This window comes from Tachypleus tridentatus, chromosome 13 (genome assembly GCF_004210375.1).
Source record: "Tachypleus tridentatus isolate NWPU-2018 chromosome 13, ASM421037v1, whole genome shotgun sequence".
NCBI classification, from domain to species: domain Eukaryota; kingdom Metazoa; phylum Arthropoda; class Merostomata; order Xiphosura; family Limulidae; genus Tachypleus; species Tachypleus tridentatus.
This window is the reverse complement of record NC_134837.1, coordinates 207568539-207584520: the sequence shown is the minus strand read 5'-3', so window position 1 is coordinate 207584520 and position 15982 is coordinate 207568539. Positions and strand designations below refer to the sequence as shown.

At 36.9% G+C, this 15982-nt stretch overlaps 1 protein-coding gene and 1 pseudogene across 3 annotated transcripts in view; one reads left to right on the top strand and one right to left on the bottom strand.

Moving 5' to 3' along the window:
* LOC143240065 (sal-like protein 1) overlaps window positions 1-15784 on the top strand; it is a 126641-nt pseudogene extending 110857 nt beyond the window's left edge. Inside the window, exon 3 of the transcript XR_013021545.1 lies at window positions 7678-15784. The product of XR_013021545.1 is annotated as a sal-like protein 1 (transcript). The remainder of the gene's footprint in view (window positions 1-7677) is intronic.
* Window positions 1412-15982, bottom strand: part of LOC143240068 (uncharacterized) — a 31483-nt gene continuing 16912 nt past the window's right edge. The window contains exons 2-3 of one of the 2 annotated variants that reach the window (XM_076481916.1): window positions 6466-6603; window positions 1412-1557 (exon numbers count right to left, since the gene is read on the bottom strand). In XM_076481916.1, coding sequence (XP_076338031.1) covers window positions 6468-6603 — 136 coding nt within the window. In that variant the 3' untranslated portion in view covers window positions 1412-1557; window positions 6466-6467. Of the gene's footprint in view, window positions 1558-2264; window positions 2584-6465; window positions 6604-15982 lie in introns of those variants that run through there. The other variant, XM_076481915.1, reaches the window with a different exon arrangement.

Here is a 15982-nt window from a genome sequence, read left to right as displayed (position 1 = left end):
ATGAACAGGGAAACTAGATTTAACTTCTATAATACTAATAAACTGTTAAATATGCATGAACATGTCCCTTCCAATGTTTTTGATACAATATTTTAATAGCTTAATAAAAACTTCATCGTGTATAATATATTAACGGGCAGCAATGATGTTTTGACAAACTAGCTCTCTTACCACTGTTAGAACAGAGTAAATGTTATTTTTCGGCATAAGGCAGTAGATGGCGCTTCAATACTCGCGGACTGGTATACTTTTGGTCACCGTGACCAAGATTTATAGTCTATTGTTTGACGTCAGCGTGGGGGATCAAATGGTAGCTCCATGATAAAGCCCCATCTGCTCAACCCGCTCAGAATCGTTGATGAAGACCAAAGACAGAGGTGGCGATATATTCAATGACTACTTAGTAGGTAGGAAACTTTAGAAGAAGGTATATGCTTTTTTCAACAATCCAGGGGGAAAAGGGATTCTCTGGAAATTTAAACGTGAATGATGCACGTTTTTAAGAAACGAAGTTGTAGTTCACATAGCAATATACATTCCTGCTGCCATCTATTTTTTATAAGTAGAAGTATTACGGGTTCTTAAGTAATTTATTAGAACTAGCCTCGACCCGCAAAACATTTGTCATAGTATTTATGCAATTCGCTTCAATTTTCCTTGTTCTATCATTTCCACGCACGTCATTTAAGCTATGCTTTCTTGCAAGCATTAGGTGTTAGACTGATAAATCTTGGTCTACTTGAGGGGAAAAAATGTGTGGTCGAATAAATAAATTCATGAAGACGTAAATTTAATAAAACTACACGTGAAGTAAACAAAGTAATGGCATTTATAAATAACAAGGTTTTTTTTATTACTAGTTTGAAACAAAGAAGATAACAAAAACGAAGAATAAAACTCGTAGTAAAGAAAAACGAAGTTAAAAAGTGTTTATGGCAGGCTACAAAACTAACCGAAACTGAGTATAATTGTAATAAAGACAAACTTAGCTGAACATGCAGAAACGTCTGAGTGTGTGTTCACAAAGTCGTGATCATATGTTTTTGAAGGAACTGTGCATGCATATTTTAGACCTCAATAAATCGGGAAAGCCCATAGAAATTGTATTTAGTGTAATTTTCTCTTTTTTTTTCTTAAGGAAATTACACACGGATTAAACGTTGTGTGAAATGAAAACAAGTTGAAATCGAAACCAGTCTTTACGTAATAACGAAATTGCCACGTTGTGCACCATACTTATTGTACTGAAAAGATTTACTATGCAAAAAATAAGTAAGGTGATTCTGAATGGGAAAAGTCAATAATGAATTCGGATTCCTTGGATAAATGTGCCTTTCTAAATAATATGAGATTTGTAGCGTGTGATCGAAAAATATGTGAGAAAAGTTTCGAACAGATAAACGCAAGTGTATTATTTATATAGATAAGATAAAATAGATTTTGTTTTCTTTTTCAGTTAATCACAAAGCTACACAACGGGCTATCTGTGCTCTGCTTTTCCCGGGTATCGAAACCCGGTTTCTACTGTTGTAACTCCGCAGACATACCGGCGTGCCCCTAGGGGGAGGCGATAGAATAGAGATTAAATAAGTGGAAAAGACAGATTAACAATGCGGTTTTAACATTACGAGTTAATTATAAGGTTAATAATATATTACACTTTGTTTCTTCTGTAGAATAGCTACTATATCACAAAATTTTGTATATGAACGAAACATACAAACGAGAGTAACAATAACAATAGTAATCGTGTATTTTTAATTTCACTCAATTATATAAATTATATAAATATATATATATGGAAAGCGAGAGAGTAAAATAGACGCTTATTTGTATATCAAAATAATGTAATTTGTACATCATAATAACGTAATCGTGTTAACATATTGACTGGTTTGGTTGTCGTCTACTGCAAGGTTATACAACGGGCTATCTGTGCTATACCCACCACAGGTATCAAATCTCGGTGTTTAGCATCGTTAGCCTGCATAACTAGACCTGAGTCACTTGGGTAGACGGCATTGGAAGTACATGCTTAGAATAATATATATATGCATAATGTAGTGGTTTATGTGTAAAATTAGATAATTCTCATGTAGCTAGCTAGCCTTGTGCGAATTTAAAAACAAACCAAACTTGTATTTTCTCAACGCACAGAATTTAACAGAAAACTATTCGTAGTTCTCCAAAATTCTTTCGGCAAGCAAAAAGCACGTTTTATGTTGACAAGTTTAAACCTTGCCAGTGAGATTTGTGGTCATTTTAACATAGTGACTGCGAAAGAAAAAAAAAGTTCAAATTCCAAATGTAAACCATCTCTTAAAATAAACATATTTCTGGCACAGCGCCAAGTTGGTACAGACGTTTATTCAAAGGTTTTGTTGTGCTATTTATGAAGAAAATAAATAAAACATACATACGTTTCTAAAGCAGTTGATTTTATGAATTGTATTAATTTCTTTAAACAACTGTCCTTGATTTTTCAGTCATTATATTTTTTTTTCTGGTTTTCTGCCAAACATACATCTTCATCAGTACACGTACTGTTCCATATCCAACCCAGGTAAGTGTGACTGTTCATCGCTATTTTACAAATATACAAACCACAAAGTTTTATATGACCAATATATAATTGTATATCATATGTCATATGATTTTTTTTTTTCAAAATCTCACGACCTGCGGCCAACGTTGGAGGTTTATATTAGCCCTAACTCTATGTGACTAAACTAGTAGGAGGTTTTTCTTGCCGACGAGAAACCTACTGGAAATAAAAATGCATCTCAGAATGGCTGTTATGGGTATTAACACTTTTACTGATAAGGAGAGATCAACGTTTCGACCTTGCTAGGTCATATTCAGGTTAAGAAGGAGATAATTTAAATGTGACCGTTGACGGACACGTGTCTTAGAGATGAGAGTATAAACGGGTACCGGATTGTAGGGGGCGTTGCAGGTGGATGTTAGGTTATTAATTAGTATAGATTTAAAGGTGTTTCTTTATATTGGTTTAATTTTGGTTTTAGTTGCTGTATAAGTAGGGCTTCTTTAATTTTGCGTTTGTTTATATTTGTTTACCTACTTAATATTATTATGTTGTGTTTATTTGACTTGCAGTGTTCAAAAACGTGTGAAGGTGTTGTTTTTTGTGTGCTTTTAATCATTTTTCTGCTTGTTTCTCCAATACAGAAGTCGTGGCAGTTATTACATTGTATTTTATGAATAATGTTAGTGTTGTATTTGTCAGTGTAGTTTTTACATAGTATGAACTTTAATTTTGTACCTGGTTTGTGAATAAATTTGGTGTTTACTGGAATGTTGTGTTTTGTTATAAGTTTTTTTTCCAAATGTTGGTTATTTTTTGCTGATGTCGGGAACATATGATATGCAGCAGTATAAGGTTCTGTAGTTTGTTGTATCTTGGGATTTATTGTTTGTTGTTAGTCTAGGTGTGTGAGTAAATTTTTTCCTCGGTTTTTAGAGGAAACTTATTGATGTTGATGAAGTGTTGTTTTATTTTGTCTAATTCGTCGTTAATTTTATCTGGTGAGCATAGTTTTATGGCTGTGTTTATCTGGTTTCTTAATATATTAAGTTATTTGTTTTGTTTCATGTGCTGAGTCCCAGGAAATGTATAATCCAGTATGGGTAATTTTTCTGTGGATTTCTGTTTTGAATTGTGTATCAGTTCTAGTGTTCTTGAGTTTAAGAAATGCTGTTTGGTTAATATTTTCATGTTCACATGTGAACTTAATGTTGGGGTGTACAGAGTTAACGTGATTGAAAAGCTAGCTGTGTGTTCTGTAGATGTGAATCCAACAGTTGTATCATCAACATACCTGTACCAGTACAGTGGTGGTTGTAAGGCTGAATTGATTGCTTGTGTTTCACTCTGTCATAAAAATGTTGACTAGAACTGGTGAAGGGATTCCCCTTACTTAGGCCATTTATTAGTTGGTAGTTTTGGTTATTGAACATAAAGTTAGTTTTGATGGTAGTGAATTGTATAAGGGTTGCTAATTGGTTGCTGTGGATGTGTATCAATGGGTTGGGGTCTTGGATATAAAGTTCTAAAGCTATCTTGCAGGCTTCAGTTGTTGAGACTTCTGTGAAGAGGGAGATTACGTCAAAACTGGTCATTAAGGCTTTATGATTTAGTTGATTAAGAATAGATTTAAAGTTGAAAGAGTCTTTGGAAAAGAAGCCGGCTGATGTTACATATTTAGAAAATGCTCACGCTATATATTTACCGAGGTTGTAGTTAAATGATTCATTGATCGACAATATGGGTCGTAGTGGACAATCAGGTTTGTGAGGTTTGGGGGTGCAGTATAGCTGTAGGGTGCGTGAGTCGGTCTTTCGTTAGTAAGAATGTTTTCTGAGATTGTGTTGGTTTTTTTATTTGTAGTAGTATTTTGTTTAAATGGTTTTGATGTATTTTTGTTGGATTTGTGTTTAGTAGTTTAAATTTGTTTGTATCTGTATTCATTTGTGTTCATTATAACTATAGCATTACCTTTATCTGCTTTGATGTTGTTGTTTTAAGTTGTTCCGCTATTTATATTATTAAAACTGGACAAACCTTCGATGTTAATCCTCTGTAAATCCTCGCTGTTAATGTTAATTAAACTGGATAGACCCTCATTGTCGAAACTTTCATACCAACAAAACGTGGGAAAACTTTCGCTGTTTTTAACAAATAATAAATTTTGTATTCTTCAAGTTACCAAACTCAGAGTTGCTTTAATAGTTATATGATAAATTCAGTATGCATTAATTAATCTTTATGCATTTTTCTACAGAACACAGAATATGTTTCTCTTTGCTTTTTAATTTATTATTATTATTATTTGCTGTCCGAATTAAGAAAAAAGATTGATTGTTATAGCTTGGAGGTAGATGGCGCTTGTTAATTTTACGAATGTTTGACAGGAATTAAATATTAATATAATCTTGAAGGCGGTGGCATCTTTTTATGCATTGCACTTTTATAGGTCGCTATATAAACTAGTTTTCTCATTACCTCATTTTTTAAAGCAAAAACTTAACTAAAAAAATGCTTACTGTCAACTCAATGTTAGTCCTATGTTATCATCTCACCTGCAGCAACTAATAAATCTTAATTAATTCTAATGGCTGGGGGGGGGGCGGAGGATTGAAGGGGGTTGTTTATTAATCTGAATACTTACATGTTATTTTATCCTATAAATTTTTAGTATTATGATTATGTGCGTATTATGACAAGTAACAAAGAAAAGTGAGGTGACCCCACCCCCAAAAGACACAATACTGACAAACTGTTTATTTCTTATTAAGCACAAAGCTACACAGTGGACTATCAATGCCATACCAACTGTGAGGTTCACGCCCTGAAACTTAGTAGCATGAGCCTTGAGATATAATGCTGAGGGGGGTATGTTGAACTTTTGTAAAATAAAGATAAAGGTTAACTGTGCATAAAGTTTGTGAAACTATAATCAACAAGTAAGGCTGTTTCGATAATGAGTTTTGTTTAATTTATACCAAGTTACTCGTTAGGTGGCGCTACAAACATAGACATCATAATGATTTCTCTCAGAAGGATCAACGGTTCCGTATCTTTTACCTTAGAAGGTTTGTGTTCAGGTTTGCCCACTATTGCATTTCAAGCAATCGTAGTAATATTTACTTCTTTTGAAACAAACTTCGGGTGCTTTATTCATTTGAAAGGAGGTATTTTTATTTCTTTGCCGCCATCTGACGGTGGTGACTTTTACTGTTTCAATGTTTTTGCGAAAACAGAATCCAGGTACAAAGAGGATCAAACAACTAAAACTTTTACTAGATGCAATATAATAGGACAGCCGTGAACACCAGGGGGTGCTAACAGTATAGTCGTAGAAGTATTTGCTTCTTTCCCTCCTACACGTTTAGGACCTCAAGATGTTTCAGATTTAGTCACATAATTACTTGTTTTGTTTTCGTAAATGTATTTCCTGTCAAACTCGAAAAAGTTAAAAAAGAAATAACAACATTAAAGAAACAAAACCTTTTTTTTTCATTTTTAAACGATTTCTATCAGATAGCAAGTTCTCAATGGAAGAACGTGTTTTTGTTTAGCACCAATAGAGGCCCGGCATGGCCAAGCGTGTTAAGGCGTGCGACTCGTAATCTGAGGGTCGCGGGTTCGCATCCTTATCGCGCCAAACATGCTCGCCCTTTCAGCCGTGGGGGCGGTGTAATGTTACGGTCAATCCCACTATTCGTTGGTAAAAGAGTAGCCCAAGAGTTAGCGGTGGGTGGTAATGATTAGCTGCCTTCCCTCTAGTCTTACACTGCTAAATTAGGGATGGCTAGCACGGATAACCCTCGAGTAGCTTTGTGCGAAATTCAAAAAACAAACCACCAACAGACAGTCACATGATCGTGTTTCACTTCATTAAAAGCCTGGTTGCACTAGTCAGTAAGATTTCAGAATGAGCTTACCACTACATACAAGTAATAATACAAGCTTGCCGACAGCTCTCCACAATCTTCTGATGAAAACCTTCTCTTTTATTAATGGCTCCTTTTTGTCCATCCGCCTTCATCGTTCCCATTAAAGTTCTAGCAGACCTTACCTTCCTGTAATACACCACGGTTGTATGTTTGTTTGGTGAGATGTAAACTTTCGCGCAAAGGTACACGTGAGCTATCTGCGCTAGCCGTTCCTAATTTTGAAATGATGTAGCTTTGCGCGAAATTCACAAATAAACAAACAAACCGTTGGTACTATGAGTGTGTATTTCAACAGTAAAGTGTTATGGCCGACGCACGTGCAAATGGCGCCAGCTGCTCGACCACGCTACGTCCATCTCTGGGAAGTAATAATATTTTTTTCATTTCACGGGATTTCAGAGAGAGAAGAAAAAAATTCTTTGCTACACTGAGAGAGAAGATACATTATGTATATCAGACCTCCAAAACACTTGTTACTTCTGAAAAACAAAAGTCAACCGAGTGTTCGAGTAGATTATGAAAGACACTCGACAGTGTTGCAAATACCCATTATATATATTCATGCCGTAGATCTATCAATTGTTTATAAATGTCTCGTTTCTCTCGAGTTAGGTTTATTTTTGTCTACTCCGCAGACTCAACGATGTAGTTCATAGTTCGATCATCGCGGAGAATAAGGCACACTTTGTCCATTATGTATCTCTGTGCTAAAATAAACCAATAAATTCCTTATATAATTAAAATTAAATATTGGCATATGTGTTACAGAGCTTATTTATGGATCAACTTGATTTTATAATGAATTTGATGTAAAGAAGCAAGCACATATAATATGCTGGTTTCCTTCTAAAACAGTCAATGATTGGCTGGTTTGTTATTATTTTTAAGCACAAAGCTATCTGTGCTCTGCCCACCACGGGTATCGAAACACGGTTTCTAGCAGACATCCCGTTGTGTAAAGTCAGTGAAACCTCGAACTTCTTGTTTTCTAATTAAAAACAAAGCTACAAAATGAGCTATCTGCGTGATATGATCACTATAGGTATCGAAACTTGAACTTTTAGCGTTGTAAGGTGCTATGACATACAGCTGAGCCGCCGGGAAGCAGATTTTACACAATAAATTAATTTTAATAAAATCATATTCGCATCAACTTTTCCCCCTATTAATTCTGATTCGTTTTTTATCATTATCTTTCAGAAACGAGTTCGGGATCACCAACGGATGTAGGACCAGGTGATGCACATGTTTGTGGAAAATGTAGAGGCAAGTTTATTGAGCTTTCTGATTTTCTTAACCACAAGAAAACTTGCACAAGAAAACGATCAGTGTACATCATAGGCGACGAAACAGTTGATATCTGTCCTTTAAACGGAATGGACAGTCCTGTTTGTCGAAGTGGCACATCATCTGTGGAGCTAATGGAAGAACATGATTTGATTGGGAAACAGACAGATGACATTATAAGCAGTGCAAATGAACTTTGCTATGAAAAAATGGACTCCTCCGATAGCGATGACCTTCCTAGTTTGGTAATGAGCAAGGGTCAATTTGGTGTGTGCGCAGACGACTTAACGGGAGAGTTAGATAAAAGCCTCGATGGTGTTCTTAACCTCTCGAATAATTGCAAAGACACGTTGAACAAGAATCTGAACAGCTATTCCACGTCACTTATCACTAGCCTACCTCAGTCGTTGCTGTATTCTCAGTACTTACCTGACACCAATGTTACCTTGGAAACCCTACAAAACACGAAAGTTGCAGTAGCACAGCACAGCTCTTCCAACAACAACAGCCAGACAACTGAGTTGGCTGCCCTGCAATCTGCTCTGTATACGTTGCAGCAGCAGCAAATTATGCAGCTCCAAATCATCCAGCAACTCCAGTCTCAGTTGACAAAACTTCCACCTGTCTCAGCTCCTCTACCTCCACTAACAGGGCCCTCAGCAGTGACTTCCTCACAGAGTAGTGAATGTGCTTCCAACAGTCTGATCACTGCAACAACAACAACCTCTATATTATTTAAGCAGTCTCATTCTGTGCATGGGACGACACCAAGCTCTCTGGAGACTCCCAAATTAAATACTGGTAATTCAATATCTGATGGTACCAGTCAGGCAATAGATTCTTTGCAGCAACCACTGGTTCCTTCCCCACCTCTTCCTCACGAACCAAATACACTAGAACTACTTCAGAGGCACACAGAGCAAGCACTTCAAAATACCATGTTAGGGGGATCGTTTCTGTTGAATGGAGTCATTAGTTATAGTAATGAGGAAGAACTTTGTAAAATGCGCAAAGGAAAACTACCTCATGTGACCACTGTTGATGGAAAACCCTGCCTGGACAAGATGATTCTTTCTTTCGACATCGATGTCGATTTTGTGGTAAGGTGTTTGGTAGTGATAGTGCTTTGCAAATTCATATTCGATCCCACACTGGTGAAAGACCATTTCGTTGTAACATCTGTGGGAATCGTTTCTCAACGAAAGGAAATCTGAAAGTTCATTTTCAGAGACATAAGTCGAAATATCCAAACATTGAAATGGACAGTAACCCATTCCCTGAACATCTTGATAAACTTTATCCACCAATTGAGCCACCCTCTGGCCAGCAACGAATGAGTCCTGTATTACAAGAAATGTCTAACAGTTGTAACTCACAGCCTCCTTTGTTGGTGCCACAAATAGCATCATTACCACAGTCTCAAAGAGAAGTGAACGGGAAACATCAACAGGTTCCACCTTCCACTGATTTACAAAATAGACCTACTACCTCATTAGAGGAAGAACTTTCAAATGAAGAAAAGAGTTTGTCTTTTCATAAAATTGAAAATCCTCCAAACACAACGGGTGAAGACTCAGAGGAGCCTGAGCTTGATATTCCATTGGAAAAAGACGATGAAGTTGTACAAAATGGAGAAGACCAGGAGGAAATTCAACAAAACCGTATATTAAGTCCTGAACCATCAACTTCACAGAGTCCTATTGGTGCAGAAGAGGAAAAAAATGATGCGGAAATGAAAAATCATGAAGAACTAAAAAGTCTTCCTTTTCATGTAGGATGTACTTCAGTTCCACTCTCTGTTATTCCTCCTTATCCTCCTTTTTTAAGTACTATGGCTGCCTCATATCCAACATTATTTCATCCATCATTTTCCCCTGCATTACCTCCTTTCAGCTTGCATTCATTAACTAGTACCTCTTCTACACATGTATTAACTCCAACTGCTACAACTTTAGATGACTCTAACATTACTCATGATCCTGTATTTTATCAAGATTTGCTTCCTAAACCGGGAAGTACAGACAGTAACTGGGAATCACTCATGGAAGTCACAAAACCATCAGAAACAACTAAACTTCAGCAACTTGTGGACAATATTGAACATAAGCTCAGTGACCCTAACCAGTGTGTCATATGCCATCGTGTTCTAAGTTGTAGGAGTGCTCTACAGATGCACTATCGTACTCATACTGGTGAACGACCCTTCAAATGCAAAATATGTGGTCGGGCATTCACAACAAAAGGTAATTTGAAAACTCACATGGGCGTTCACAGGGTGAAGCCGCCACTGCGGGTGCTTCATCAATGTCCAGTATGCCACAAGCAGTTTACGAATTCTCTTGTATTACAGCAACACATTCGGATGCACACTGGTGAGCCTACTGAAATGAGTCCAGAACAAATCATGGCCAATGAAATTAAAACTTCAGCTTCGTTTCCTGCTCCTTTTCCAAGGCCCATATTACCATTAAACTTCACAAACCAGAATCATTTATCCCACTCAGTGCAGACATCATTCAATCTTCCTAATTCTCACCCTTCTACCCCATCAAACTCTCCAGGAACTGCTGTGACTTCACCTTCTCTTCAAGATTTAACAAAAAACACAAATAGTGTTATAAAAACTATCAGTCTACCTACGAACATCCAGGAAGACTCAAAAAAAGAATTATTAGAAGATGATGGGTCTTCGCAAACAGAGGCTCTCCCACCTCAGCCAGTGATTGACGAAAATGTCAAGGTAACCTCAGATATATACTCAATGACCTCAACAGGTGCAGTCACAACGACTTCAATTTCATCACCACATTCATTACTGTCTCTGCCCCTAATCAGTGATCAACCTCTTTCTTCCTCTATCTCACTTTCCAGTTCTTCATTGGCAGCATTAGAGAATCACACTAAGAGCATTTCTACATCAATGTCTCAACCTCTTTTTGCACCTTTTGGAATGGGAATTCCTTTGGGTTACTTTCCTCGTTTTGAAAATCCACCAGTTTACCTTCCTAGGTCTCAAACATCTCTAGAAACTTCAACAAATAATAATCCTCAAGTATTAGCATCACCTTACTCTCCAAATTCAACAACAAGCAAGACTACATCAGACAATTCTGGGGATGAGTGCTCAACACCTGGGTCTGTGAGGAAGTTGGAATCTCCTTCTATAGTATCCACCCCAATTTCATCTTCCATAATTGTACCATCAAGCGTCATAACCAGTATAAACCAAGAAACGGAAGCCCTAGATCTAACTCCAAAATCCTCAATGATGTCGAGTAGCACGTCTCCTTCTCCAACTGAGATGGTCACTCAGAGTTTTAGTTCACCTCTTGGTGGATTGCCTTTTGCTTCTCGTCTAGGAAGAATGAATACAACATGTCAGATTTGTTTGAAGACTTTTGCTTGCCAGAGTGCCCTTTTGATTCATTATCGGAGTCACACAAAAGAGCGCCCTTTTAAATGTGACTTCTGTGACAGACGTTTTTCTACCAAAGGCAACATGAAACAACATATGCTAACACATAAAATCAACGATTTACCATCACAGCTTTTTACTACCTCTCCAACCCTGACAACAACGACATTGAATAGTAGTAAGTCAACTAATACTACAACTGTGAGTAACACAACAACTGCAAGTTACGAACCCAAGACATCTAGCCATTCACACAAACGACCAGTGTCAGAAAACAATGCCGTTGCTCATCCTGTCCCCAAACGATCACCAGGAATGACCAAACACATGTGTCACGTTTGTCAAAAGCCCTTCTCAAGTGCAAGCGCAATTCAAATTCATATGCGCACACATACGGGGGACAAACCTTTCAAATGCAATGTGTGTGAGAGAGCTTTCACTACCAAAGGTAACCTTAAAGTTCACATGGGAACACACATGTGGAACAACAGCACTTCTCGAAGAGGTCGACGAATGTCAATAGACCTGCCAGCACTCCAGATGAACCCAGCTTCTAAACCAGGAGATTTTCATCCACATCGTCCAGACCTCTATTTCCCATATCTCCCACCAGCATACATGAATGGCATGACGACGCCAAAGATGAATGAAATATCAGTCATCCAGAGTGCAGGAATGACGAATGGAAACATACCTTCTTCACTGAATATGCTTTCTCCTCAAGGATTGGTTCGAAATATCCATCAACAACCAATGACTAACGCCATCTCAGCTAGTAATATAACGTCACCTGCGTCTACTAATGGCCTGAAGATAGTAGAAGAGCCGGAGAAGAAAAAATCCCAGTCACCAAAAGCATCTCGTGACCTTTCTTCTCCTGGACATCCAACTATTCAGCATTCTCCACCAGCAGGAGACAGACCACCCACCTGGGGCTGGAAGATGGCATGCAACATCTGCAGCAAGATTTGTGCTTCTTCCACTGAACTCGAAAACCACATCAAATCGCACTTCAAATCTAATAATAATGAAGAAGATAATTCCACATCCACATCCGAAAACCTTGCGGCCTGAATTTTTTAACAATATCTGTCTCTGTGTAAAGACAAATATTTAGCAGACTTTAGTATTTGTTGAAGAACTAGTGACATATTGACACTCCACTGTGAAACCCCTACAAAACTGGAATAGCTGTGTATCACTTTTCTTCTCGTAGCTGTCTCATGGTGCAAAAGTGAAACGTACAAATCTCTGTTAAGGATGTTTCACAAAATTATCATCGCAGATTCGCATTTTGCCATCCTCCTGCCTAACTTGGGCCTGGAAAGATGCCAGGCCAATTTTAATGGTTCCTATAATAAAACTAGTCCAGGGTATGGTGGTATTTGGTCCTGTAGAGTACTAAGTCATTGTTCAATGATATGCGTAGTTTCTGTCTCTTCTTGATGAACCTTACACACAGAAAGGAGAATGGATCCCACTTAAAATAGTTGTATGTGTATACAAGAGATACATTGATGTATATCTATGTAATGTATATTGTAAACATGATTTCATGTTAATGTTGAACGTGGAAACGTAACTTTTATTACATTAAACGTTAAAGGACGTGATTCTGTAAAATTCGTAGGCGGACAGTTCTGAGAAACGCACGAGGCTGGGTACATTACTTAATGATAATGTGGTGCTGTCATATTCAGAAGTTGGAAGGTTAGTGGAGACCTGGAGGATGCCATGAAACGAATGATTTTAAAACAGTCTGAAATAACATAATAGTGTTAGGACATAGAATATTTTATACGAGAGTAAGAGTGATGAAATTTTGAACAAATGTAGTTTGAAAAGTTAGTTTTTTCGTCACTAATCAGTGGTAGGGTGTTAAAAATAATTGCACGGTATTATAATGGAAGAGTTATCCCAAGCAAATTGGCAAAAGTTTTTTTTCCTTTTAAAGAAGTACAAGGTTTTTGTGTTCGTCTAATCAAACTTATCGGTATACAATGGTACTTGGTGAAGTTCTTCGATACCGGGAATTGCTTTCTCACGTGCACCATGCTGACTGTTCGGTGTTGGTTTCTATTGCATCGTGGGTTCGAGATTATTAAACTGTCACTCATCCATTCCACAACAGTTGTGGTGGATGTGTATGATAAAAACACTGCGTGCTCAACTCAGTATTGCAATCACTCACAGAGAAACTCACTTGACAAACATTTAGTTAGACGGACAGAAAAAAAAAATACTCAAGTTTAAGAGAGTTACGTTGGAGTGCACTGAGCTAAAGATACTTTTTAGTTGCACTGGAATGGAGAATGTTTTGAAAGACGTAAAAACATGGTTTTGTTTTGTTTTTACCCAGAGTATATGATTTTTTATGGTTTTTTTTACCCACAGTATATGATTTTTTTAAATATTGTTGTGCATAGTCAAATTATTCCAATTTGGAATTCATGGTGAACAACGTGGAATTTGCTGAAAATGATAACCAAATATAAGTCATATCAGCGTACAGTGTTAGAAATGTATAGTGGTCCTCAACTAGGTGTATTTGTGCACATATCATAGATTTTTTATCTCTTCCCCCCTCCCCGTAATTAATATTTCTTTGCAGATTATAGCAACCATTCCTTTTTTCCCCTTTTGCTAACAGATTCACCCCTGTCAACCTTATCCTTCCCACTCAATGAACCTTATACAAACAACCTTCACGACAGACGCCATAATAATTGAACATTTCCCTGTGTGTGCAACCCATGTTTGGAATCTTACTTGACACATTGGATAAGTTAAAACAAAGCAAAAAAACACCAAAAACTTTAACTCGAAACCACCAACCAAAGACACTGAACAGTTTGCATCTTAAACCAGCAACCAAAAAAAACAAAACACTGAAGAGTTTGGATCTTGTATTTATTAATATCACTTGTCTGATGACCATATCCCTTTTAAACAAAAAGTTTCTTGGCTTGAGATTTTCTGTCTTTTTTTTTTATCATCTCGTGTGGCTAAAAGCAGGGACTGATATTAGTGGTACTCTCCACAGTTGGGTGTGAACAATGGTAGGACCTCCTTTCTGAAAATGTCTTTCACTTACACGAGTCCCAGTGACCTCAAATGACATCATTTTGTTTTAGCAAACAAAGGTTATATTTTGAAATTGCTTTTCGTATCTGTACGTCTGTGTCAGCTTAAAGTTCGAGAATTTTATTTTTCGATGAAATTAGTTTCTGTGGCGGTCGAACATTGAGAAGGTGTAAGTAATCCATCGTTTCGCTTCCACAGAAGCCTATTGCTTATGTTGCGTTAAGCTAATTTAGCAGTTATTATTATTACTTTAGAAACGGTTTTTGTTAATTGTATACCTCAGAATTTCTGTGTTCGCTCCCAGCGGAGGATTGGATTCAGAGGACCAGCCTGGGCAGTGAGTATCTTAAGATACATACTTGCTAACAAAAAAAAATAATTTTAAATCAATTTTTACGAATAAGTCAAATGCACCGGCTCGCCGATGGGCCAATCCGCCCTGGTCATTTGTACTGAACCCTGTCTTGGGGTACTATATTATGCTGGGTTGTGAATGAGCGGACTGGGTTTACTCAATAAGTGTTTAATGTGTATAGTGATGATAAGAATTACATCGATAGTTTAAAACTTTAACACATTCAGGCTGAACTATTTTGTCTTCGTCCCTCTAACGTAATTCAACATTATTCCAATGAAATACCTCTAATGTATGAGAGCAAGAAAAACAGTACTCTGTCTGATTTCGGTAACTTCGCATTGTTCTTATTGTAAAAGTGTAAATCTAAAAATATTCTAGATTCTTATACTTTCTTCTGATTTTTGAAATGGGGGAAGACAAAGTTGGTGATATGATAACTGTGATATGTTTTTTCCTCATTCTTATATGAATTAATTTATTATTTTTGGAGCAAGCCGTATATTTGGTGATAGTAGAGGGAGCCACCTCAATCGGACATTTTTTTTAGTTCTTTAATAAAATAGTAAATATATAACAGAGTAATTCTTGTTCAGACTATTATTTGAATATAAAACACATTTCAACTCACTGTAGATTTTTTCGTTTTTTACTATTCTTGTTTGAGGTGATCCCTTACGAGAAATTATATATAAACAAAATCATTCCACTGCTGAGGGGAGGTGTCGTTTGAAACGTTTGGAGACGGTCCCTGCTTTTACCATTGTGTACCTATGTGAACATTGTTGCTTGACTTTGTAAATATTGTAAAAGAAACTTGTAGGCCAATTACAACAAACATGTTTTCAAAATGGTGATATTTTGATTTTTCAAGATTTACTGCCCCATTACAGCAATTGGAGCATCAAAAACTCAGGAGAAAGCTATTTTTGTAACACTTGTAGCCATTTTTGGTGCTTCAACTGCTACTCTGCAAAAGGTATTGCTACCAAGTAGGCATTTGTGGCATGTGATTATCTGTTCTGCTCCGTGGATTGCTACCTAGTTTTCCTGTTTCCCGCTAGTATTGTTTAGTTTCTCCTGGGTGGGATGTGTTAGAATTTAGCTAGCTTTCTATTTTGTCATACCGAGGTTCAAGAACAATAAACATTTGTTTTATGAGACAATATAGTGTCTAACTTCATTTCTTCTTGTTGATGTTCAGTTTGTAAATTAAAGTATAACATTTATCAAACTAAAATGAAGATATTTACTATCGATTTACGAAAATATAATAAAACTGACACACAAAAATACATTTCCTGAATACCACGCGCAATGGAAGTGATTTCCCTTTTATTCCAAGAACGAAACGTACAAAAAAA